Genomic DNA, 23,879 nt, shown 5'->3' on the forward strand with positions numbered 1-23,879 from the left:
TGTTTTGTCTTGTAAAATCTGATTTTCTTTATTCATTAATGTGTGTGTGTGTGTGTGTGTGTGTGTGTGTGTGTGTGTGTGTGTGTGTGTGTGTGTGTGACACTGACAAACTCTCAGATTTACAGAAACATCATAGAGCTGGATTTATTTCAGAGGTGTATAAATTTAATACATTTATTCATCAGTTTAAGATTTGCAGTTTGCACCATATTAGCTCACACAGCAATGGAATAACTTAGACAACAAAAAAATTTTGAATTAATAAGTCAGAGTTTGTCATATTGTAAAACATCAGTTTGTCTTATATTGTAGTTACACATATTGCCACTAGAGGTCAGCCTTGGCAAGGTGCCACGCTGCTCACAACTGGAAACGTTATAAAATCACACCTGAGTTGTTAATATGCAAAATTAATAAATCAATGATTCCTCAGTCAGTCAGTCGGAGCCAAAGTCGTCCACGTCGTTCACATCATCCTCCACAACCTTGATGAGAGGAGGTGATTTCTTCTTACGCCTGGTCAGTGCAAAGAATAAAACCGCTGGAGTTAAACAACACCCTTTAATGCAACACAGTAAATCAAACACAGCGAGTCGGTGAGTGGTCACCTCATCTCATTCCGCAGTGTGCTCAGTTGGCCGTGAAGCTGCTCGTTGGCCTCGATCTGCTCATCCAGTTCCCTCTGCAGCCTCTTTTTAGTGTGTTCCAGACGCTCGATCTCCTCCTCCGCCTCATCCATCTGCCTCTTTGCCGTCTTCAGCCTCTGAGTCAGCTGCAGAGTTCACAAAAGTGGGATATTAAATCATGAGGCAAGTCCGCCACTCCTGACTGCTTGACTTTGTTCTTTATGGTTAAAGATGTGTCTACCTGGTCTCTCTCGTTCTGCAGGCTGATGTGCTCCTCATCCGCCTGCATCTTCATCTCCTTGACTTTGCGCTCCAGCTTGCGGTTTGCTTGTTGCAGGCTGTTGTTGTCCCTGAGGGCAGAAGCACCAAGAGATCACATCGCTGCTGCAGCTTCCTGTAACTCAACACCTTCCCAGTGTGTTCTCACTCTTACAACTACGGGGGAAAGTGATATGAGTGGGTTCACCGCTCCACAGCTACCATCAAGTATGTGAGGGAGCTATGATCCAAAGTATCTTCTACAATCTCACACACTCTGTATACATTTATGTCTAGAACTAATATAAATGTGCAAACGCTCACCGTTCTTCTCCCTGTAACCTCTCCTCCAGTTCCTGGATGCGGCTGTTAAGTTTGGAGAGCAGTGAGTCCTGGTTGGTCCTCTGTGATCCCTCCAGGTGAGTCACTCTGCTCTTCAGGTCCTTGTTCTGACGGAGGAAGTCAAACAGGAGATTGTCATAAATGAGGCAGAAATGTGAAAGTACCCTGAAGTTTCAAAATTTTTCCAAACAACTGGCTTTGCAGATGTTTTAGGAGGAAGGAGTTGCATTTGTTTGACCTTTACTTGACCTTAAGGATTCACACAAGGCATTTTTGGTGAGTGAAAGTGAACAGAAACTTTGTTTTGACAGAAAGACAACAAGAAAATTAAAAAAATATATAAATATATGTAAAATGAGTATTCAAAAGGGCATAATGTAAAAAGTACATATGCCACATTGATAACAGGTTGATATGGAGATCATAACCCACATCTCTGATTGAGCACAGTGTGAGGGGGTCAGGGGTCAGTACCTGTCTCTCCAGGCTCGTCTTGTCACACTCCAGGTCTTGTCTGACTGCTCTCTCCTGCATCAGCTCGTTCCTAATCTGATCCATCTGTCACACACACACACACACACAGAGTTTCAGTCATAATCTACAGCATAACGTAGATGTATAGTCGGTCAACGAGGGCAGGACATGTGCATATGTGCTCTCTTCCATTATAAACAAAACCCGGCTCTACGTTATTAAAAAAGGGCAGGACATGTTGACAAGCGCTTTCAGGTTAAATGAAAAGTTTTCCAGCCTAATTCCTAAACCCAGAGGAAATGCTGTCTGCTCTGAGTGGCCACATCAGACCTAAAGGCTCTTTCCTCTCTAATAACATCCAGAGGCCCAGTGAAGGGAGTGTGAATAGCTGCTCACAATAGTTAGCTGTTTTTGTCTTTGCACTGCTCCCAAAACAGTGTTTTGTGTCAATTAGTCTGCACCACTTTTCTCCCATGAACGGTGGCCTACTTTACAGACACACAGAGGAAGTGGGGCTTTTATGACGGGATCAGACGAAGCAACGTATATGAAGTGAGAGGGGTTCAGCCATATTTCAGGGCAGTTACAAAGTGAGTGTTGAGAAAGAAAAACAAGACTTGTTTAACGAGCTGGTCTGAACACACCGACCTGCAGCTTTCAGTGTCTGAGGGGAAATCTGAGCACTCAGCCCGACATCTGTTCATGATAAAAACAGATATTGGGCTGGGTGTTCAAACTTGAGACTGGGCATAATTCTATCACTGATGGGTTGTCTCTTTGCTGTTGGGGAAATTTATGAATGTTAGCTAATACAAAATGAGAGATTTGTGTAGATAAAAAAAAAAAAGAAGAAAAGACAGTGTGGGAGTAAACCTGCCTGCTCTTTGGTTTTGTCTAGTCGTTCCATCAGGCGGTCAGCACTGCTGCGCTCATCGTGAAGATCTTCTTCTAGGTGACTGATACGTCCCTGAGACGAGAGGAGGACATGAAAAATGAGTTGAACCATCCTCTAATTCATTTATATGACACTGCACAACAATGTTTACCAGTGCAGCGAACATGATGGATCTCTCCCCAGAGGCTGTGGTTACAAAACTGACTCAGGGAAAAGGGTTATTGGGTAATAACACATGAGGAGGCTGCTGGGAAAAAATGCACTAAGACAAAGATAATCCCATTTGAAAACCCTATCATAATAAATTGTGTGTGGAAGTGAGTTTTTAACAATGAAGGTGGGAGGGGTGTGGGGTGTGGGGTGGGGGGGTGAGAGGAGATTCCTGAGAACACCCAGACAGGTCTGATAACTTTTTACAGTAAACACGAGCTTCCTCGGTTGATACGCAGTGTCAACAGAGAGCACACTGGTGTCACTGTGTAATGTTTTGTCATCAGCAAGACAAACAGTGGTGAGCAGCGAGATGTTGTTGCCATGACTCCTCTCAGCACCCTCATATTTCACAGGAACAAGTGAGTGCAAATACTGGCACCTGAACAGATAAACACTTTCAAAGCACGTGATAAAGTGAAGTATGTTCGGCTGCGCGCTCGATTAAGAGTGAGAGCAGTTTATAATTGAACGTTTCCCACGGTCATCAGTGCACAATGGCAGGAATCATTACTGCTGCATGTCCATCTTAAAGCTTCAACTAGAGCATTAGTGTTTTAAAAAGGCTTGAATGACAATTATTATTATTAAATTAAACACTTAAATGTCCTTCTATATGCTATTATAATAACATTATAGAGTGTTGTAAACCATTCATTACATGTTTACATACTGCTTCTACATGTTAAACAGGTGAAGTGTTACGGACAATTTTCGATGAAAAGAAATTTAATTTTATTGCTGTGTATGTTAATGCAAATGAAAATTTTATTGCCACGGGTGCTCAGCTCCGAGGGACTCCTCTACAGCTAGAATAGCTGAGAGGAGTGCCTCGGGGCTTTTTTGACATATTTTTAAAATCTAATGTCAGTTACTGTTATAGGTCTATTATACACTGGTAACACATTTTGTAGCCTCTGGGGTTCCTCGCGTCCAAAAAAGGACACACAAAGAAAATGCTATAAAATCATCATATATCAATTTTTTTTTCTGCTTTTTTTTGCATACATCTCTTAAACCACTTCAGTTCTGCTCAAACCTACCAAATGTTTATTAGTTTTCAGGATTTTAACCCTTTAAATGCCAGTTTGAAGACATGTTGCCTCTTGTTTTATTAAAAAAAACAACACAGTATATGAGATATTTCCCACATAATACATGATGGAGGGATGTGACATTGTTTTATATCAGAGTCTTTTTTATCAAGACATTTCTCAAAAGCAGAATATGATCAGGGTGACTTTTGAACACTGGAAATAAATCATGTACTCATCCCGGCAGTAGCCCCCGTGGCACTCAAAATTTCCCTGGAATTTTCTAGTTCTCACTATCATTTGGATGCTTGTTTTTCTTGTGACAACTTCTTAATTCAGTAAGTTTCCAGAGTGGGATTTCCCCAGACATTTACCTCCATGAGTTTGACCTGCCGCTCTCTCTCCTCCACCGTGGCTGCGTTCCTTTCCTCCAGCTCCTCCACCCTCTGCTCCAGCTGCTGGCCCCTCAGCTGGGCCTCCTGCTGCTCCCTGCGACACCGCTGCAGATCCCCCTCCAGAGGAAGGAGCTGAACACAGAACACGCCACTGAGTAAACACACACTGTGAGATAAGGTAACATGCCAGGGTTTAGTGTTGGGCAGTGGTCACTCAGTTACAGACATTATTCAGAAAAGTGAATCAGGTTAAACGTTTGAAAACTTCTCTCAGGATCCATGTAGCACCTTATCAGGAGAAAAATTAAAAAAAAAAACAACATAACTCCTTTCTACCCTGCCGCTGACTTATTATTTTATTGGTGACTCGGACATTTGAACCCACAAACTGATGAATCGAGAGAGACAATGAGTACCACACCTCTTCCTGCAGTCTTTTGGCTGCCTGTCGGGATTTCTCCAGCTCTGCTCCCTTTTCCTGCAGCTGTCGACGCAGCTCAGCCAACTCCCTCTGACTCTTTTCTCTGGCCTCGTCGACCTGGCTCTGAAGTACGTCTGTAGACGCCTCGCACTCCTCCATGATGCTGTTCATCTGAACAGACGGATAAACAGAGCTTGTACAGTGAGATAAGTGAACCTCCTCGGGTATGTGGACATAAGGGATGAAAGAAACTATGCATGCACAAGAACTATCAGCTGTTTCTGCTGATCTCATGTCGCTGCAGGGTTAAGACAACAGATTTTTGGATCTTGTTTGGCTCCAAAAATGTTTTCCGATTGGGTCTAATAAATTGTCAAGGTCCACCTCTCACCTTCCTCTGCAGTTGCTCAACAGCCCGGTCCTGCAGCCTCCTCTCGTCTTCCAGTTCAGTTTTTGCCTTCCACAGCTCCTCTCTTTGTTTCCTCTCCTCCTTCAGCTTCTCCTTCAAGTCCCTGTGCTCATGGTTGAGTTTGGTCAACTTACTCTGTCGAAAGACAAGACAACAGCTTTGTTTTTTTTTGCTAAACTGCTAAAAATCATCTCACGCCCTGAGTCATGATCTTAAAACCAATCCAGCTGTTTCTCTTTTTTGTAATCCTTCTTTCAGACAGGAAACATCAGTAAGTCACCACCTCGCCCCCAAGCTTCCCCTCTGAGACTAACAGTGACCTGGACTTTACCTGCACGTCCTCCAACCGAGTGAGCAGCAGTTGGTTAGACTGACACATCTCCTCCTCATTCCTCCTCACATCCTTTAGCATTTCCTCAACCTGCTGCTTTTCCCTCTGAGGAACAAGAGAAAAAAAACATCAGGAATATAAATGAAACTTTGACTAAAAAAACCCACATCAAATCGAAGTAAATAAAACATGTCCTCAGAAAGAATTAGCTCAACATCAAAATCCCTCCACCCTCACCCACACCTTCTCCCCACCTCCAGCTGCTTCGCTCTCTGCTCCAGCAGTCTCTCTGTGGTTTTAGCCTCCTGGATTGCCTGGTTCAGCTGATCCACTTTCTTGTTGAGCTCCTGCACCTTTCCTCTCAGCTGATCTCTCTCCTGGCTCAGATCCTTCAGCTGCACCTTAGCTACACCTTTCACCCCCTCTGCCTCCACCTTCTCTTGACACAGCAGAGTATTGCTCTGAAAGACAGGTTGGAGTCATAAATGATGAACATGAGCAGCGTAATAAACCACGTGTTAGTTTTGCGAATTCAAAAGACATGCATGTCTTCCCTGTTACCTCTTTAGCCAGCTCTAAATCCCTGAGCAGCTTCTCAAGCTCCTGTTCATATTCCTCCTTCAGAGCGGCCGTGTAATTGTCGTGCGTCTCCACCTCCTCTTTGAGCGCCCCCTTCAGGGCGCTGAGCTCCCTCTCCCGGCGGTGCAGCACCTCCTCCTGCTCCTCCTTCATCTGAAGCATCTCCTGAAAGTCCAAACTCAGCTGCGCCATATCCTGACGGACATCCATCATAATACAGTGTTACTACCTTTAGTGCAGTGAAGACAGCTGCTGATGATTTGGGACGTGAATCTTCTACACCTGCTTTCATTTACCTTCAGAAGGATTTCTTTCTCTGTGTTTATCACCTCTGCCTTCTTGGCTTGGTCCAGCTCATCGTGCATCTCAGAGAGCTGCTGCTGAAGGTCTTTCATCTCCGTCCTGGATCTTTCTCTCTCTGCCTTCATCTTACTCAATCTGACAACATACAAGAAACACAAATATACAGGAAAGACATATATTTCAGCATTTTTCAGTTCCATATTTTGTATGTATTTGGTAAAGAAACCTGCTTGACCCTGCTTTAAAGTTGTAGAACAGCCCTGGACAGGACTAGATATCTGCACACTTAATCCAAATGGTATTTGACTCTGCTTTCGCTCTAATGACCTTCATCAGCTCACACATTACAGTTCACTTGAATGACCTAAGAGTATGAGCAGAAGCTTTGCTGAAAAAAAAAGCGGAGCACAGCATTGAGCTGAAGTGTGTATCCTGTTTAGTCATGCATTTCATAACTGTTTCATTTGCTATCCATGGAAAACATAAACTTTCCTCTGTGACACTAGACACCATGAGGACATTAACACCACTCTGATGTCTGGAAAGTAAATATGAAACGGTTCTCAATTATAGCCTCCGTTGAGCTGATAACATGTCAGCATTTTTACTTAGCAGAGCTTTACTTTGAAACTTTTCTGAGTGACTGGGAGGCCAAATCCTTACTCCTGTTTGGTAGACCGAAGCTCTGCCTCGAGTTCAGCCAGTCTCTCCCTGAGTTTGCAGAGCTCTGTCTGACTTTTGGTAAACTCTTCCTGAAGTTTCTTTTTCTCCGTCCTGGCTTTCTCACAGGCCTTGGCAAGAGTCTTTTCATTCTGCACAACACAGTAACAGAAAGGGACATCATCAGTCACAGGAACAGGAAGTGAGTGGTGAGTCAGCAGGATGGGGTCACACTGCACCTTCATCTCAGTTTCCAGTCTTTGCTTTAACTCAGACACGTCTCTCTCCAGCACTGCCTGTTTGTCCTGCAACTGCTTCACCTCCGATGCATTATCCTTCAGGAGAAGAGAAGTATCATTGGGAGTTTCAGACAAAGACATCTTAACATGCTGAACACAACTATCAACACTGGCAAACATCTCATCCCAACACTCACTTTGTCCTCCTCCTCCACATTCTCTGCAGTCCTCCATTTGAGCTTGTTGATCCTTTCAAGCAGCAGGTTGACTTTCCTCTGAGTGGTGGAGTCATCATCAGTCGTCCTGAGAGGCAAGAAAAACATTTCAAAAACACACTGACTGGTTGTAAAGATAAAATTAAATCTAGTCAGCGATACATGGCGGTGCCCTACTTCAGCACATATTTGAAAATAGGCAGTGATGGATCTTAAAAACTTTCCATGTGACTGGTTATTTATCAAGTTCATGCTCTGCATTCCTGACTGCTGTGTGTTTGAGCACACACAGCTGGATCGGCACCCCCTTATCTGATTGAACTACACACTATTGAATCTTCAGCTGAAACAAGTGGAAATGAAAACTCATTTATTACCTTGTTTCAAAGGAATAATACTTACATTATATTATATTATAATTTTTATTTTCCTTCTTGCCGTGAGATTTAACGTGTTAATCATTGAGCATGAGTTGTTAGGTTGATTTTGCAAACATTTGGATGATTATTTGGATGCTAGCTGTTTCCCAATTTCCAGTCTTTTTTTAAATGTAATTTTATTCTATTTTTATTTTATATATTTTTGCTTTGCCTAACGTAAAGAATCTGTGTTTAAATGGTGCAAAATCAATGAAGTTGCCTTGCCTTTGTGCTAAGATAAGCTAAACTAAGCTAAACTATGCTAAGATAGGCTAAGATAAAATAAGCTAAACTAAGCTAAGCTAAGCAGCTGCTGGATGTAACTTCATATTTACTGTAAAAACATGAAAGCGGTATAAATGTTCTCATCTGTCAGCAAGAAAGCAAATGACCATTATTTCCAAAAATGTTGAACTGGTTCATTGACCACAAGTGCTGAGAGCTGACAGGGACTTACCCATCCTTGAGGTACGTGAACAGTATTTGTTTTGCTGTATCTGCAGTCGGGTCTGCTGAGAGCTCTTGCTGTCCTTTCAGAAGATCAGGAGTGACCTGGTCAGAGAACATACAGCAAATAAATTCAATCTTTAAAAGAACAACTGTGCTCTAAAGCAAATCTCATTACCTGTGTGTCTCTTTCATCAGACTCATCAGTCTGGTCGCTACATGATCTGGAGACAGAGGGTTTCTCTGTCCTGTGAAGCAGATTCGCAGCATGAGGATGAAGTCCTTTGAGCAGTGTGCTCGGCTTGCTCTCCTCCCTTTTGTTTGTCAAAGAGGGCTCTCCGCCAAGGAGTCGAGCCCTAGCTGACCCGGGAGGATATATCCCACCTGGGGTCTCCCCCCTGGTGCCCTTCAGAGACGAGGGTCTGCTGGAGGAAGGGGAGGACAAGGAGGAGTCTGAGGTTCGACCGCTGTCCACACTGCGCGACCTCCGACACTGCTCCGGGTCCAGCCTGTTTCTTGGGCCACACCTTCCCCTTCGCTGGCTGCTGTTGAACTGGCTTATCAGCTTCCCCACAGATAAGATGGAGTCTGTGTCCACTAAGTTTGGGAACCTTGCAGGGATGTGTCCACCTGAGGGAGGTGCCTTGTTCTGGACCACCTCAACCTGGTCTCCCTCTGGGCCCTCGGCTGGCAGAGGGATCCTGGGTTTGGTCATGTTAGCAGTCTGCGTTGTCTCTGGAAGACGTCCAGGTTGGGCGACTGAAGGAATGACTAGGTTCAGGTTATTACTCTCAGGGTCATAAGGTCTCATAATCTCTGGGTGTTTCTGATAATGAAACACAGAGGAGGCTGCACTCCTCTGTGTCTCAGCTGGAGAGTGTCTTTCATCCACAGACCTCACCATACCCGGGTTGTACCCCGCCTGATGAGTGATGACAGAGATGTCCCTGTGACTCTCCTGACCAGAACTGTTCAGAACCACGTAAGGTTGACCTTTAAACCCCTGAACCTGCACCTTCACTCCAAACAAGTTGTCCTGGCTGCCTCCTTGACTGTGTTGCTGCATGTAGCTCCTCTGTATCCTGATGTCTGGAGAGCCGTTCAGTCTGTGAGACTCCATCCTGACTCCACTAGATTAACAGATGAACTGGCAAAAAAACGAAACAAAAAAAAAAAAACAGACAGGTAATTTAGAAATCCTGCATGGGAAGGTGAACTAAAAACTGATGCATCAGGTTGGTCCAGCTGGGGCTGGTGTTTACAAAACATTGGAGCAGGGCTGGTGCCTCAGTGGTACACAATGACAGACATCCAGGGAGCTCCTCACGCAGCTGCACTCATCCTACATGAGACACTGACAACAGCGTGATATTGCTGTGCAATGAAAACAGCTCCTTCTGTGTGCTAATAACAGTGTGCTATTGTACAGCTGAAGCTGAGCCATCTGTATGACGACTACAACTGGCCGAGGTCTCCGGGGTGTCGTCACCCACTTCATAGTATGACACATGAAGATAATGTTTGTCGACAAATATGTTACTGTGAGGCTGACACACAAGAACACAAGAGGTGTTGTGCTGCACACAAAACGGTATCTTCTCAAGAGCACCATCCCGAGCGTGGATACTTCAACTAAAAGCACTACAGACAGACAGCAGCTCGTGTGGTGTTCAGGAAGTTCAGAAAGAAAAGTATTGTTACCACTTTCTAACAAGGTATCCTTCATAAAAGGTTTATAAGCTCTAACACATGGTTTTATTAATAACTGTTATAGTAGTAAGATCAGTTATAAGCCATGAATAAGAACCACTCTTGGGTTGCCAGGTTGTACAATATCCTCCTTCAGCACACTTGCAGAGTCCTGTGAGTTATCTCTTAAATTCATCTGACTATCCACTCAGATAAGAGTTTTTGGGGGCATTTAATGCTTTTATCAGAAAGTTGGCAGGATCTGAGGGGAGATGATATGTTATAGAGATCCCCAAGCTCAAACCTGGCATTTTGTGATTACATGATCAGCAACTTAAACCCCGTGGTCACCATGACAACTTTAATTCTGGGCAGTTTCTAAGATTGTAATTCTGTGACATCAACAGACACTTCATAGATCCGTTATTAATAAAAATGATTTTTGGGTTGGTAGGTTATAGGAAAATGTGCCATTTCATCTGTCCTTTAAGCAGACTCTTAAATTAATCAGAAAGTCCACTCAGATGGACTGTTTGTCCACACAAATCCACTCGTCATCAACTTTAACAACATCAATTTATCAACACACTTTCCAAAAGGTCTGACTGTCAATTTAAGGAGGTCTTCCTTATGAAACAAAGAGTTAGCCAAAAGGACAAAGCAAAGAGGAAGAAAGAGGACTTTATACAACCTGGCAACCCTTCCGATTTCCTTATTAATAGCTTATAACTATACGCTGAAATAAATGATTTATTAACCATTAATAACGCCATTAATTACAGCTTATAACCATATAAGAGTTATTTGTGAGCAAGTGGTCGCGGATGGTTATAAGTAGGCTCCAAGTTTATTTGCTGTCTGATCTGCGTTTATCCGGTTTTACTTGATGGACTTCACTTGGCCTCACACTGTTAACTTTAAACAAATGGCTAGCCTTCAGTCAAATATACAACTACATTCAATTACGGCACATAAACGCTAAACATCACAGAAAACTGTCTGATTGAAGTAGTTACTACAGGAGGAACACAACAGATAAAGTAGCTACATTATGATCTTAAACTCACCACTGGGCACAGCACACACACCGCGAGCGGCTACAGGATCAATAACGAGGCTCTTCCTTTGAGCAAACACGAGTTACAAAGAGATCAATCTGAGGTGCAACTTACCGCTGTGTCTCCGGTCTGACTGCTGCGTCCTCCTCCTCCTCCGTCCGCTCACACTGTCCTCCTCCGCCCGGACACGATCACACTGTCCCGCTCAGAGAGAGGCGTTCACTGCCCGCTCCGTGTCAGACATTCAGCCCATATGACTGTGGGCTTAATATGATGTAATGGGTTTGAAGGAGTGATGAGGCTCAATGGACCGTATATCACACTGTAATATTGTGATCCACTAAAGTCACGAGCTGGAAACTGGACCAGTATGTAAAGACTGTTACAGGGATGAAGGAGGTTAAAAGTTCCCATAAAAGTTTAAGGAGACTGTTGCACGTTTGACTTCATCCAGGTGTCCATTAGTGTAGCCTACTGTAACACCAAAAAGGAAACGCTTGTCCCGGGAGCTGTTCATCATATATCATTGAAATATTCAAAATTCATGCACATTTATAATTTGTTTTACAAGTTGAAATGCTGGACACAACTCACTGACCTTTTCAGGTTTTCACATCACACTTGTGTAACTGGATATTGGACTGAGTCCAAACAGGTTGTGATACATGTGTAAACCCAGATTTAAAGCAGATGACTTCAAAACCCTTCTACCCCTATAGTGCCAAACACTGCACATTCATCTTTCTGTGCAGTGAAGACAAAACATCAAAGTTAACAATAAGTGAAAACATTTCTGTTGAACATTTCCATCACTCAGGGGCCAAGGTTTTATTTACCAGGTCACATCTTTGAATACAGGTCTTGATTACTGTAAATGTGGTTTCTGAATAGAAGCCCTGCTACATATAGACCACATGCTTGTGTAAAAAAAAAACCAAAACATTTTATGCTTTTAATTAAAGACAGAAGTGAGCAGACAGGAACTGGAGGAAAGAGACTTGAACCTGGGACGTCGCAGTTGGTCAACACCTTAAACCCAGAGGTCACTGGGTCGACCTCTAATCTGTGTCATTTTTGCTGTTTGGTAGAACTGAGCTGCAACTTTGTGAGGATTTCTCCTTTCTTACTGATGCAGTTTGTCACGTTTAGTCTTAGCTGTCACACAGCTCAGACTTTACAACATCTAGAACTGCTACATCGTTTTGTGATCAGAAACAGCAGATAATTTGTTTCTTTTGGAAATATCTTACTTCCCACTCATTACTTTGAAAAAACAAAACATCTAAAGCTGTCACATATTGATAGGTGGGTCTACCTTACTGTGTGCGTGTCTTTGAAACCATCGTTGTGAGGACATTCTGGCAACTTCAAAGGGGCGTTTGAGATTTAAAACTTTTGGGGTTAAAGTTAAGCATTTATTTGTATTGGTTAGGGTAAGGGGTTAGGAAATGTATTATGTCAGTGAGTGTCTGCATAACTAATATAAGACAAGTATGAGTGTGTGTGTGTGTGTGTGTGTGTGTGTGTGTGTGTGTGTGCGTGCGTGTGTGCGTGCGTGCGTGCGCCATTATCTTCTACAATTTATAATAGATGACACAGACTCAGAGTATTTGAAAAAAGACATTTATTGCTACATTATCCTTTTGACACATGCCTGTAGGCTACTTCAAACTGTACACATACTGTACATGTTATGATAGGAGTATTTCAGATTATTCTTGATTATTATTCATTATCTGTTCAGCAGAGTGAGAAGCAAACAAGACATCAATTATTCTGTAATACTGTATTGCTCAGAGCATGAAATGTGGCTACATCTAACAAAACTGCACAAAAAGTGTTTTGTGTAAAATCAGAATGAAAATAAAGCAAATAGAGACATTATTAAATTCACAATATCTGTATAAAAGATAAGTTACATATAAAAACAAAATGTTCTATGAAAAACTCAAACATGCAAAGAGCTTTGACTACGTCTGAAGAGCAATATTTACACTGAGGAGAAGAAGGATTCTGTCCACCAGTGTTTCAGTAAGTGTAATCTTCTTGTTAACAGTGCTATAACACAAACTTATAACAAATATACAAATAACAGATGACGCCCACACGTTACAGAACATTCTCGGAGGTCTGTTCATTCACAGAATGGTCACGCTCCTGCAACACTCGCGCACTCACACACTCAACACACACAAACCACAGGACAAATGAAATCCGTCGTGTGAACGCACAAAAAGGGATAATGAGTCCTCTGAGCTCGGTGGAAATCACGAGTGTACATGGTAAATAGTGATACACTGTAAAAGTCAGACAGAAATATATCTGGCCCTGCCAAAATTAAAACTGCAGATGACACCTTGCCACTACTGGGGTTCATCCATTCAGATATAATCAAACATAAAGATAATCAATAAATATACAAAATATGTACAAAACATCTGCAGCTTACAATGCATTTGTCTGTTACAAGTAAAGTTTAGGCACAAAGTTAGAAGTCTGTTTGGGAAGCGAGGAGATGATTGTTCAACTGCATCACACTTTACAATCAGAGAGGTGGACCTCTCCGCTCGGGTCCGAATTCACAAAAAACGCTGGATGCTCCTGGGACGCTCTTCACGCAACATCTGGTGACATAAAAGATAATGACAGACTGTTTGTATAAATAAATAATAATAAATACATTTTTTTCTAAATATGCTTCACATCCAAATACAAATATCCTCGACTCAATATCTCTAGAAGTAGAGAGATCATGGTTTGGACATATCAACACTTTGTTTTCAACAATATTTTAAAAAGAAACATGTATATCCTATATGCTGAAAATCATATAGCAGATGTTGTATATGTAATTTTAGAAAGAAATAATTCACACTGATAACAAACAGTAGAAGTTAATGTTAAATACTTTATGTTGGGCATGATGTAGGTATTGTCGGATGCTCAGAGGTGGCCCATGGGGTTTCCTGGGTCGGTCAGACTGGGATGAAAAGCGAGATGCATGGACTGCGGATCCGTCATGACTGTGGATGTCTTCTCCTCCTCTCTCCTCCGCAGACACGCTGCCTTCGGGTTCAGGTTCCTCTCTGTGGGATTCAACAAACAACACGCTTAGAATTAGACTAAATAAAGAAACTGAAGACGCCTGGTTGTACAGGGATATTATTAATCATTCCCATCGTGTGTGTAATGCACACTCAAATATTTAACTTCAGTGGAAAATACCTCATGAATTCTGCTTTAGCTGATCGGTTATTGTTGTGGCACGTATCGGCCACTTTGCATTTTTGATATGTCTACAACAAGTCAGATATTTTCAAATCCTGCTCATAGGCGCTTTAAAGCTGCTCTAATTCATATTTTCTATTAACGTGGAGAATTATCACCCGACTGCAGTTAAGCCGTTAGGAGCGTTGTAGCTTGTTTCAGCTCATTGGTTTTGGTTTTATGACTCAACCTACACAAAAGTGTGGATAAATACATGAGAGATATTTTAATCTGGATAAATTGGGGCTAAAAACATGTTTAGACTCTGTAACCCATATGCTTACTCTCCTGCACTAACTCCTGTGGGTTTCCATCTTATTTTTACTCTCCTTTACTTGTTTGACTTGACAGAGAGACAAGGCGCCATCTTTGCATCTCCCTCATCACAGAGGAGGACATGCAGCCTCTCCTGCCTCCCTGCACATCTGTGCCTGCAGCAGCAGCAGCGATGCACTGACCTCTGACTTGTTGTTCCAGGCTCAGGATCACGGCCACGGCCTGGTGCAGCACCAGCAGTTTGGTCTGCGGCTTCTCGCTCTTCAGGTGCAGCTGACACATGTGACCCAGCTCCTTAAACGCCTCGTTGATGTCCCGCACACGCAGACGTTCACGCGCGTTGTTGGCCATCCTCCTCTCGCGCTCGCGTTCGGCCTTCTGCTCCGGGCTCAGATCCTCATCCTCATGAATGCTACAACAACAAGAAAATAAAATACAGAATGCTCATAAATGTAGAAATGGTATAAAATTTATGTTTTTAAAAAATCATACACAAGTTTAAGTGGATCCAAGTGGAAGCTTCAGCAGATTACACAACACAAGAGGACTGTGTTGAGGTATACTGTGGATTTCTCTGCCCTCTGCTGGTCACTGAGCTGACACCATGATACTGAGTCTCCTGAGGTCGTCTGATAAACTCTCATTTGTTCTGTGAGAGCGGTTTACATAGAACAGACTCATGTAATCAGTCACACATTCATAAGTTAATAATAAATCCACGAGAGCATTTATTTTTAAAAACATTTATAAACAACCAGTCAGAGTCCATTCTCAGTCAAGAGATGCACTTTGTGGCATATTGTTTTATTTTATCATTTGGCTTGAATAAAAAACGAAAACCATGTTCAATAGGAAAAATGTTGCTCGAGGTCATTCACATATGCCAACATTGATTATAGATCTAAATAAAAAGAAAGCATGCACTCAGACATCAGAGCTGATGTCACGAAGAGGTTTGTCCTGAAGTGACCTCTGAGACATCAGGACATACAGTCTGATCTGTGAGATTTTCAAGATGTACAGTACGGTTTTAAATCACATCAACTTTATGCATCCATGTTTTGTAATGGCTCATTCAGCACCAAAACCATCTTAATGAATCTAAATCAACAATGATCAAGTCTGATGTAATAAATGAACCTGAAACAATTAGTCGATTAGTGATTCAATCAATTTGTTAAGCCAAAAATTGCCCGGTTCCAACTTTGACTGAAGTGTTTACCATGATGTCTTGACCCAGAAGTGTGTGTCCTAGCAGCTGTTCTTATCCCTCTTTTTTCATCATTTAATTTACTGCAATGTCACATGACATGAGAAGAAACATGAAGCAGAGCTAAACAGACTACATGGACACAGCTGTCCTTCACAGAGGGGGGTCTGGTCTATTGTATGTCAAGAAGGCATTAATACTTGCCTCTCTATTCTATCTGTTATGTAATCACATGACATATATAGTGCATAATTCTATTAAAAAAAAACACCTATAAATATTGATTTTGCTTCCTTAATGTGGCAGAAAATACAGCTGATGAATCATGCACAGCACGTCTCAGCAGAAAGGCCTGACTCTGCATAATCAGCACAATAAGTCTGGGGCGGTTTTTCTTCTGCAGTCACTTTCAGCACCAGGTTTAACACAACAGAATAGTTTTTCTGACCAGGTGGCTTGTGTGTGTGTGTGTGTGTGTGTGTGTGTGTGTGTGTGTGTGTGTGTGTGGTGTGTGTGTGTGTGTGTGTGTGTGTGTGCGTGTGCGTGTGTGTGTGTACGTGTTTACCTGTTCCTTGCGCTGTTTTCTCCTTGTGTCTTGTGTTCACTCTCCTCATCTGATCTCTGGCTGTCAGAGCTGTGACTGTGATTGGTGTGCATCATCTCTTCCCTCTCCCTGCTTTCCATCTTCAGCTCCAGATTACCCTGAACTCCCAGACCTCCTGTGGGATATCACAGGCAATTTTTTATTTAAAAAAAAAAAAAGTAAACTGTGAAATGTCTTAAGTTCTTATAGTTGCAGACAAAGAAGGTGAAACACAGCAGTGGATAGATGAGAAGAATAACGCGCTCCTACCTCCGCCTTGCATGGGCTGAAGTGTGATCCTCTGTCTGGCTGGGTATGGGTGGCCATTTTGTGTGCGGCTCTGGAAGGCTGAGTGGTTGCTGTTCATACTGACAGCTTCAACCTTTATGACACACAAAGAACAGGATGAGATAAGGAGAGTATTCATGGGTTCCTAAGTCCTCGCCTGAGCATTGAGCACCTGAAAACTCTCTAAAGGTTGAGTGTGAACGATGCTGTGGCTCGGTCACATACAGTATCCAACTCTTAGATCCAACCAATGACAAATAAGTCACAAAACCAACATCTGCCCTCTGGTTTCTGACGTAACCCTGAGTAGATCTCTCGCTCTACACAATTAATTTAATCTCAGACAATCTTAATCCTTCCCTTAAAACTACTATATACTCCCCAAACATGACCCCTAATTCTCTTCAGGAATGATTCACTCCTGACCGAAACATCATTCGAAAAAAATAAAAGTGAGAGAATTTAATATCCCCCTCCCCCAAAGGATTAGACTAAAAACCCCTTTCCCCTGCATATACTTCCACTCCAGCTGGGTAAAATCCCCTTGGTCTACTGAAAGGCAAACATGCTGGAATGGGAGTGCACCATGCAGGCATCCCCCATCACCCCACAGTGGAATTAGAGTCCGCACATACTGTACGCTCTCCATACAAGGGTGACACGTCACAGCGCTCTCCCATTGTGCTCAGTTTCCTATTTCAAGGACAACAACCTTTACATGAGGAAAACATGCAGACGTAGCGGGTGGAAAATTCCTGAAACTGAATACCAGGGCGCACTCGTACTATTCACACACAACACGGAATTTCCCTACACACTGCCCTGTCCTTGCTTAAATACTTCAAAGTAATAGTTGTTAACCATGGCTGGAGCGTGACAGGTGAGCGGCAGAGTGTTGGCAGAGCCCGGGTGGCCGTGGTGGGTCTGGGTCAGCAGGCTGTGGATGTCAGGGGGCAGACCGGCCGTGGGGCCCACAGCGTGGTTCCTCAGGACATGGATCACGTCGTCAAGTCTGTCCAGACGGTCCTCCACCTGAGACTGCAAAACACCGGGGGGCAAAAAGTTACAAACTGCACTTTTCATGGCATTTAGCAATCAGGGCAAAGTTTTAAACATCCTCTCAGTTCAATAAACATGGGACATTTTGTAGCTCAGAAATCCATTCTTTCAAAATCACATAAACCGGCAGTTTTTCTGCTCAGTTTTGACAAGTATAGTCATATAAGTCAAAGGTCTTTTTTTTTTTACTTGAATGATGGAAACCTTAAAGCAGTAGCTGGACATTTTGAGAAATACATTTATTCACTCTCCTGCCGAGAGTGGGATGATAAGATCAAGGTTCGCAGGCTGCCAGGCAACGAGCCTGACACATAAGATCCTGTAAAATCTCAACATTACATATAACAAGTCTGTTGACGAGCGTTAGAGGTGCTGATAGGTGGGTTTTGTTACTTTTGGACAGAGGCAGGAGAGCTGTTCCTCCCTGTGTATGGCCTTGTGTATTGCAGTCTCCTCTGGTTGTTTGTTCCTAATATAAGTATAATAAGTAAGTATAATAAGCAAATATTACATGTATATTATTATTATCACATACATGGTATTGGTATTTTCATAACTGTTCTTTTTTCTCAGGTATATACAAATGCTAATGTTTAGTATATATTTAAATAGACTTTTATTTGCCTGATTGTTTTGATATTTGATATTTTTAGGTGCATTTATATTGAACCTTCTACTTGTCTTTCCTGCCTTTCTACATTTTCTGCCGTCATGAGTTTCATTTATCATTTATTTACATATCCATCCATTAATTATCTCTATATGAACAAGTAAACTATAAGGGAGATGGTATTAAACTGGGTCTTTACCATTGATATAAGTGTCGACTCATAATGTGGTGAGACTGGTGCCTGAACTGAACTCCGGGGCCACATGTTAGTACCTGGGAGGAAGAAAACAACCAAAATAGAACATGAGGAGGTTGAGATATACAAAATAAAAATAAATGATATTTCACGCTGAGCGACACCCATGGCTGCATCTGTTACTCCAGTTTACCTGCAGGTTCAGCTGCGTTCGGCAGTGGAGACGGAGACCTCACCGGTGTGGACGAGCTGGAGGGGAAGCTGCTGCTGGTGTGATCAGGGGAATAAATCTGGCGGCAGACAGGGAGAGAGAGAAGGAGGGGGAGGGGTGAGACCAGGGCATGGATCATTTTAAAAGCACAACTTGTCATTTCTGCGTGAGGTTTTACAGCTGCTGCCACAGCCTTTGGAGCAGGCTCATAACCTGAACTAAACTCATCAATTCTGGTCATTTTACTAGTCGGCAGCCAATAAAAAGTCCAGCAGCACAAAAGTAGCCTTTGGTTAATACGCACTAGTCTGTTACTGGCAGGGCGGAACAACTATGTCCCTTTTGCATTATACCACTGGGACTCTCAGGGCTTGGTTTTATGCTCTGGTCTGACTGTTTGAACATAACAAAGCATAGATGAGTTGGTCTAATGGGATTGAGGTGGAGCATACTTACAGAGGCCAGAGCTTTGCCCAAGGTGTCACCTGTCTGTGACCCTCCTGATACATTTCCCTGGCTCCCTGAGACTGCAAAAAAAAAAAAAACAATCATCATGAAATGAAAGAATAAAGAACAGTCAAGCCTGAGCTGAAATAAGAAGTGAGGATTATTTTCTCCATTTCCTCACCTGTTGAATTCTCTGAGGTGTTGATTGATGGAGTTCTTGGTGCCGTATTGTTGCGGTGAAAAGTGGACATGGGTGGGAGACCCCTGTTCATGTCAGCAGCCATCACTGAATGTTGAGAGTAGTCCTGAACAGTAAGCAAACACACGGTTAAATACACAGGGGTCAAAAAGTCCCGTGCTGTCAACATGCGAGGGCCTGGAGGTAAATCTCACCAGGTTACTGTGTGGTGGTTGCAGGCTGCTGTAGCTCCCCGGCTGTGTTTGGTGGGTTGTGGCTGCTCCCAGTGCACCTTCATAGCCCTGCTGGTTCAGCCCATTTACAGCATTCCAGATGTCGGGCGAATTGCTCGTCCCCTCTAAAATGCATAAAGATATGTTATAGCCTGTACTGAAACAGCATCTCAATCAGCCAGTCCAGCCACGGTGCTCAACAGCAGCCTCTATGGAAATAATGATGTCCTATCACTAAGTTTCACTGGTTGAATTAAAGCTGATGTCTACCACTTGTTTCGTATACAAACATTTTTTTTTTTCCCTTTAAAATTTAAACTTTGAAAGCTACACCAAAGAAATCTGAAATGGCTGGACAATGATATAATATAATTGATATTTCAGTGTTTATCTGAGCTCTGAGAATCATAGGAAATGCCCAATTGTTGAAGGCTCTAATTCTTATTGACTCTTAATTCTAGTTTCTAGTTTTTATGCTATTGTCTGAATGGTTATTCTACCCCCTTGAGTGAAATACTGTATGTAAACAACTACACACACATTTCTCTGCCATGATATTTGGTAAATATTCATGTTCCCTCAGGGATAATTGTAATGACTTCCTCGGATCCTCTGAATTTTTTCTACAACTGGCATCAGGTCAAAACTTAAAATTGTCCAACATTTTGCTTTATGACTAAAATACCTGCAAAATACTCACATTCCCATCAGCCTCAGCTCTACTTTGTATTTAGTGCTAATTGGCTAATGTTAGCATGCTAACATGCTACACTAAGATGATTAACAAGGCAAACATTAGCTATATCTGCTAGAGATTGGCATCTTAGCATTGTCATTGTGAGCATGTTAGCATGTTGATTTTAGCATTTAGCACAAATTTGCACCTAAATACAGCCTCACAGAGCTGGAATGACCGTAGACTCTCAGTCTTGTTTAACATATTTTTATTGTGGTATAAAGGTTTTAGTTGATTACATGGTTTCATTTGAAGGGAATTTATTTCTTATGTCCTGAAATCAGGCTTTTTTGATCAGGATTACATGGTTTTGTGGATGAATAGGAAAATAAACAAAAACAGGAAACGGACAACAAAGAAGGTCTGGAACATTTTACTTTTGTCTATTTAGAAATCAGAGCATGCAAAGCAGATCATTGTGTGCTCACATGATAATGTTGTTTGATTAAACTTGAACCTGATGGCTCAGGATCACTAAAAGCTCACATAGTATTTGCAAAGGGTTTGAATGGACATTGAACCAGGAAGAATATTGTAATTACAGAAATTGTCACTGTGCTAGAATTGTTGATGGATGACCATGTTCATTTCGGATTGTTTGAGCTCACCAAAGAAGGTGCTTGCGAACACATTGCTGGGGGCCTTGTTGGATGGATGTGAAGATGAGTTCTGGTTGATGTCGTCATTACAGGGAGACTGCCCATAAACCTAAAAAGAAGAACTTGTTTAAGGCATTGTTGGAAAACAATTTTGAACCGTAAGATGATGTATAATCAAACACAAATTTTCTACTGCTTCTACATTACTCAAACCAATCTTACTGACACAAACGCGAGTGCTATGAGCGCGGGCTGAAGCAACAGTATTATGAAAACAAAGCAGAGAGCTGATGCACACTTAGAGCTATTGCGATAATCCATAAGCTGCAGATCCATGCACCTCCTCATCCGGATTTAGGAACCATTCACCATGAGAAATCCCTGCCCTAATCATGATCAGGTTCGACTGGCTTCACAAGACTAGGATACAATTCCCTCCCAAATAAAATTGAATTACAGGCCTTCTTATGCTTTTTCCTCACCCTAATGATCTTTCCTGTAGGGAACAAAACATTGTAAATAGCAAACAGTTCAAAGAATTAAACTAAAAATACCTTAAGCTTGTGTGTTTTCTTTTTCATTTACTTGCAGGGTTACAAACTGCACATATGCACACAAAACACACCAACACATGCTCACTCACTCAAACACACCAAGAGGTCTGGGCTGCACCTGCACCTCCCTCGATTGCTTTGATGTGCCCCAGGAAATGAAAATAAACCTCCCTGCACAGCATCAATGGGGTGTCAGTTACCCGGACGACAAGTTCTGTAAAGCAGGCTATTAAAGACTCTCTTGAGTATGCTCATGCAAGCACACTCACAGGCTCACACACAAAGACACACGCACTTAAGCACACACACACACACACACACACACACACACCCACACACACACACACACACACACACACACACACACACACACACACACACACACACACACATACGTGCAGCCATGACCCTGGCTGGCATGAGTCCCATGGTGATTGTGGGCTAGGCCAAACAGAGGAGCCCCTGCCGACACTGGGCCCGTCTGAGCCGCCATGGGCAGCATATGGCGGAGGATAAAGCCAATTGTCCTCCTTACCATCAGCATAGCAGGCGACCCGTTAATAATGGTCACACCCCCGCCCCAGCACGCCCTCTCTGGCCCCCGCTGGAGAGGGGCCGTCACCATGGCATCCTCTTTTAGCATAGCATTGATTTAGGAACCATCAATCATGGCATCACAAACGATAAGAGACTTTTTTTTTTCAGCGAATAAAGACCCCAACTAAAAGAAGATTGGAATACTACACCACCCTTCATACGCTTGAAATAATCATTTTTGAACATGTGCCTTTAAATCTAAAGTTATTTAAACCTAAAACCACCGATTAACTTGTACAAAAAGAGGAAATCACTACACTATTTTTCCCCATTGTAAATGTACACAGCATTATGATGCTAGATGAGTGAAATATCAACTCGCTATTCAGGGCCTATGCTGTGCCCCACCATGGCCAACTCCAGCCACATGCAACCAATTTTCTGCCTCTGTGATCCACGATGTCTGGATATGGTTAGTCTCACAGAGATCAAAGCTGCCTTTGATAATGGCTGCAGTGGTGGAGGGACTGCTCCAACATAGCAGGGTTAAATCAAATAGAAAAAGCAGCAATCTGCTTCATGTCAAGATGTTTTCTGCTGCTAGGCTTGACTACATGGTGCTCAGCTAACAGGAAGCGTGAGTCTCACCGGTGCATTTTAACACGAGTTTACCAACATAAAACCACAAATGAGTGAGTGTAATAACTGAATAACATTAATGTAGGTGCTGTGTATGGGTAATGGTTATGGGTGATGAGTTTTGTGAATATTTAAAATGAAAAATTTTATTTTTATGTAAACTCCAAGTTGAATATGGGTTGAAATGCAGTTAAATGGGGAACTAAATAAACAAATTAAAAAAATCAAATGGCCAATAAGCAACTCACTAGGATTTCTAACCTTATAACAGTTACACAGACTCTTGCAGTTCTTGTATTAACTCTGCTAAGTTGCAACCATAGAAGTCTAAATAAGAGTAAGCTTCATACCATATACACAGTTCCTCATGACAGTGAAAATGACACATTTAGTACAAACTAGAAACATGACACATTTAAAACACAAAGCTCTTTCTCCCTGTCTCTCACCCACACACACACACACACACACATGCAAACAAGCCAGAAGAAACAACCTTATATCCCAGCAAATGTCCTGTGCAGAGAAGGAAACATTCCTACTGACTCTGATGTGCCTCACTAAAGGTATATCCAAATGAGAGAATGTCAAATTACACAGCCTCTAACTTTTATAAAGGTTACTCGTGTAAATTAATTTCTTACTGATGCAAAATGAATGCAAAATAAACATATAAAGCTGGAAACTAGTGATGAACTGAAGAAGTCAGCAAACAGACACAACATCTGAGAGGACCATCTCAGAATGCAACAGCATCCTCGCCATTCAACACACTGACAGTGTCATGTAACCCCTGGAAAATAAAATATAAATATAGATCAGATATGTACTCACTGGTTTCATGTTGTAGCAATACATCAATGAGTTGTTGCCTGTGCCAGAGACAGGATGAGCACAGTACATGACTCTGCCTGGTTCAGTGCAAGACTCCAGCCTCACAATACAGTCCACACACAGCTCGTCTGTCCGCGTCTCTACTCATGTGTATATAGTCCACATGCACTCCTTCCCCTAACCTACCCCTGCTGGTCATGCAGCTACCCGCAGACAACTTATGCAAATCAGGGCTGGACCATTCCAGGCAGCAGAGAGGGGTGGCCAAGGGTTGATGCTATTATTGTAGTACAAGCCTGGTCCATAGTATTATGAGCATCCTTTTTTTTTATTTTATTAGAGAAAATTCAGTCATAAAACACTAGTGTTAAGTTTGTGGTGACAATGAGAGAGTGTGTTTGTGCAGAATGGCAACATG

At 42.4% G+C, this 23,879-nt stretch overlaps 2 protein-coding genes across 3 annotated transcripts; both read right to left on the bottom strand.

The window, feature by feature from the left end:
* Positions 1-118: 118 nt before the first annotated feature.
* On the bottom strand, positions 119-11,224 carry LOC130176863 (cingulin-like protein 1). Of its 2 annotated transcripts, none has more exons than XM_056388251.1 (19): positions 11,119-11,224; positions 8,436-9,404; positions 8,268-8,335; positions 7,374-7,479; positions 7,177-7,272; positions 6,941-7,089; positions 6,271-6,412; positions 5,957-6,169; positions 5,650-5,856; positions 5,396-5,500; positions 5,047-5,199; positions 4,656-4,826; positions 4,214-4,366; positions 2,578-2,667; positions 1,701-1,784; positions 1,209-1,333; positions 868-976; positions 609-772; positions 119-516 (listed from the first exon to the last, which is right to left on the bottom strand). In XM_056388251.1, the coding sequence occupies exons 2-19, from the start codon at positions 9,375-9,377 to the stop codon at positions 438-440; spliced, it is 3,156 nt and encodes a 1,051-aa protein (XP_056244226.1). In that variant the 5' UTR covers positions 9,378-9,404; positions 11,119-11,224; the 3' UTR covers positions 119-437. The 2 variants fall into 2 exon arrangements, with proteins under 2 accessions (XP_056244226.1, XP_056244225.1); XM_056388250.1 differs by having other exon boundaries at positions 8,268-8,362.
* Positions 11,225-12,611: 1,387 nt separating this feature from the next.
* LOC130175739 (transcription factor 12-like) lies at positions 12,612-23,623 on the bottom strand. The gene is made up of 13 exons (XM_056386256.1): positions 23,462-23,623; positions 20,907-21,006; positions 19,545-19,687; positions 19,333-19,456; positions 19,161-19,231; positions 18,687-18,783; positions 18,497-18,570; positions 17,490-17,666; positions 16,611-16,722; positions 16,323-16,476; positions 14,730-14,959; positions 13,913-14,090; positions 12,612-13,628 (listed from the first exon to the last, which is right to left on the bottom strand). Exons 1-12 carry the CDS (start codon positions 23,528-23,530, stop codon positions 13,948-13,950), a joined length of 1,494 nt encoding a protein of 497 aa, XP_056242231.1. The 5' UTR covers positions 23,531-23,623; the 3' UTR covers positions 12,612-13,628; positions 13,913-13,947.
* Positions 23,624-23,879: the final 256 nt, after the last annotated feature.

The sequence above is a fragment of the Seriola aureovittata genome, chromosome 10, assembly GCF_021018895.1.
Source record: "Seriola aureovittata isolate HTS-2021-v1 ecotype China chromosome 10, ASM2101889v1, whole genome shotgun sequence".
In the NCBI taxonomy this organism is placed as follows: domain Eukaryota; kingdom Metazoa; phylum Chordata; class Actinopteri; order Carangiformes; family Carangidae; genus Seriola; species Seriola aureovittata.

Bases quoted from the DNA above. Each gene is read 5' to 3' on its own strand.
- LOC130176863 (XM_056388250.1), bottom strand. From the start codon at position 9,377: ATGGAGTCTCACAGACTGAACGGCTCTCCAGACATCAGGATACAGAGG. The intron at 7,480-8,267 runs GTAAGTCCCTGT...CTTGCCTCTCAG, and splicing joins TTCACGTACCTCAAGGATGG to GACGACTGATGATGACTCCA. The intron at 2,668-4,213 runs GTAAATGTCTGG...CTCTCGTCTCAG, and splicing joins GGCAGGTCAAACTCATGGAG to GGACGTATCAGTCACCTAGA.
- LOC130175739 (XM_056386256.1), bottom strand. From the start codon at position 23,530: ATGTACTGTGCTCATCCTGTCTCTGGCACAGGCAACAACTCATTGATG. The intron at 19,457-19,544 runs GTGAGATTTACC...CTTACTGTTCAG, and splicing joins AACCACCACACAGTAACCTG to GACTACTCTCAACATTCAGT. The intron at 16,723-17,489 runs GTTAACAACTAT...TGTGTCATAAAG, and splicing joins CCTGTCACGCTCCAGCCATG to GTTGAAGCTGTCAGTATGAA.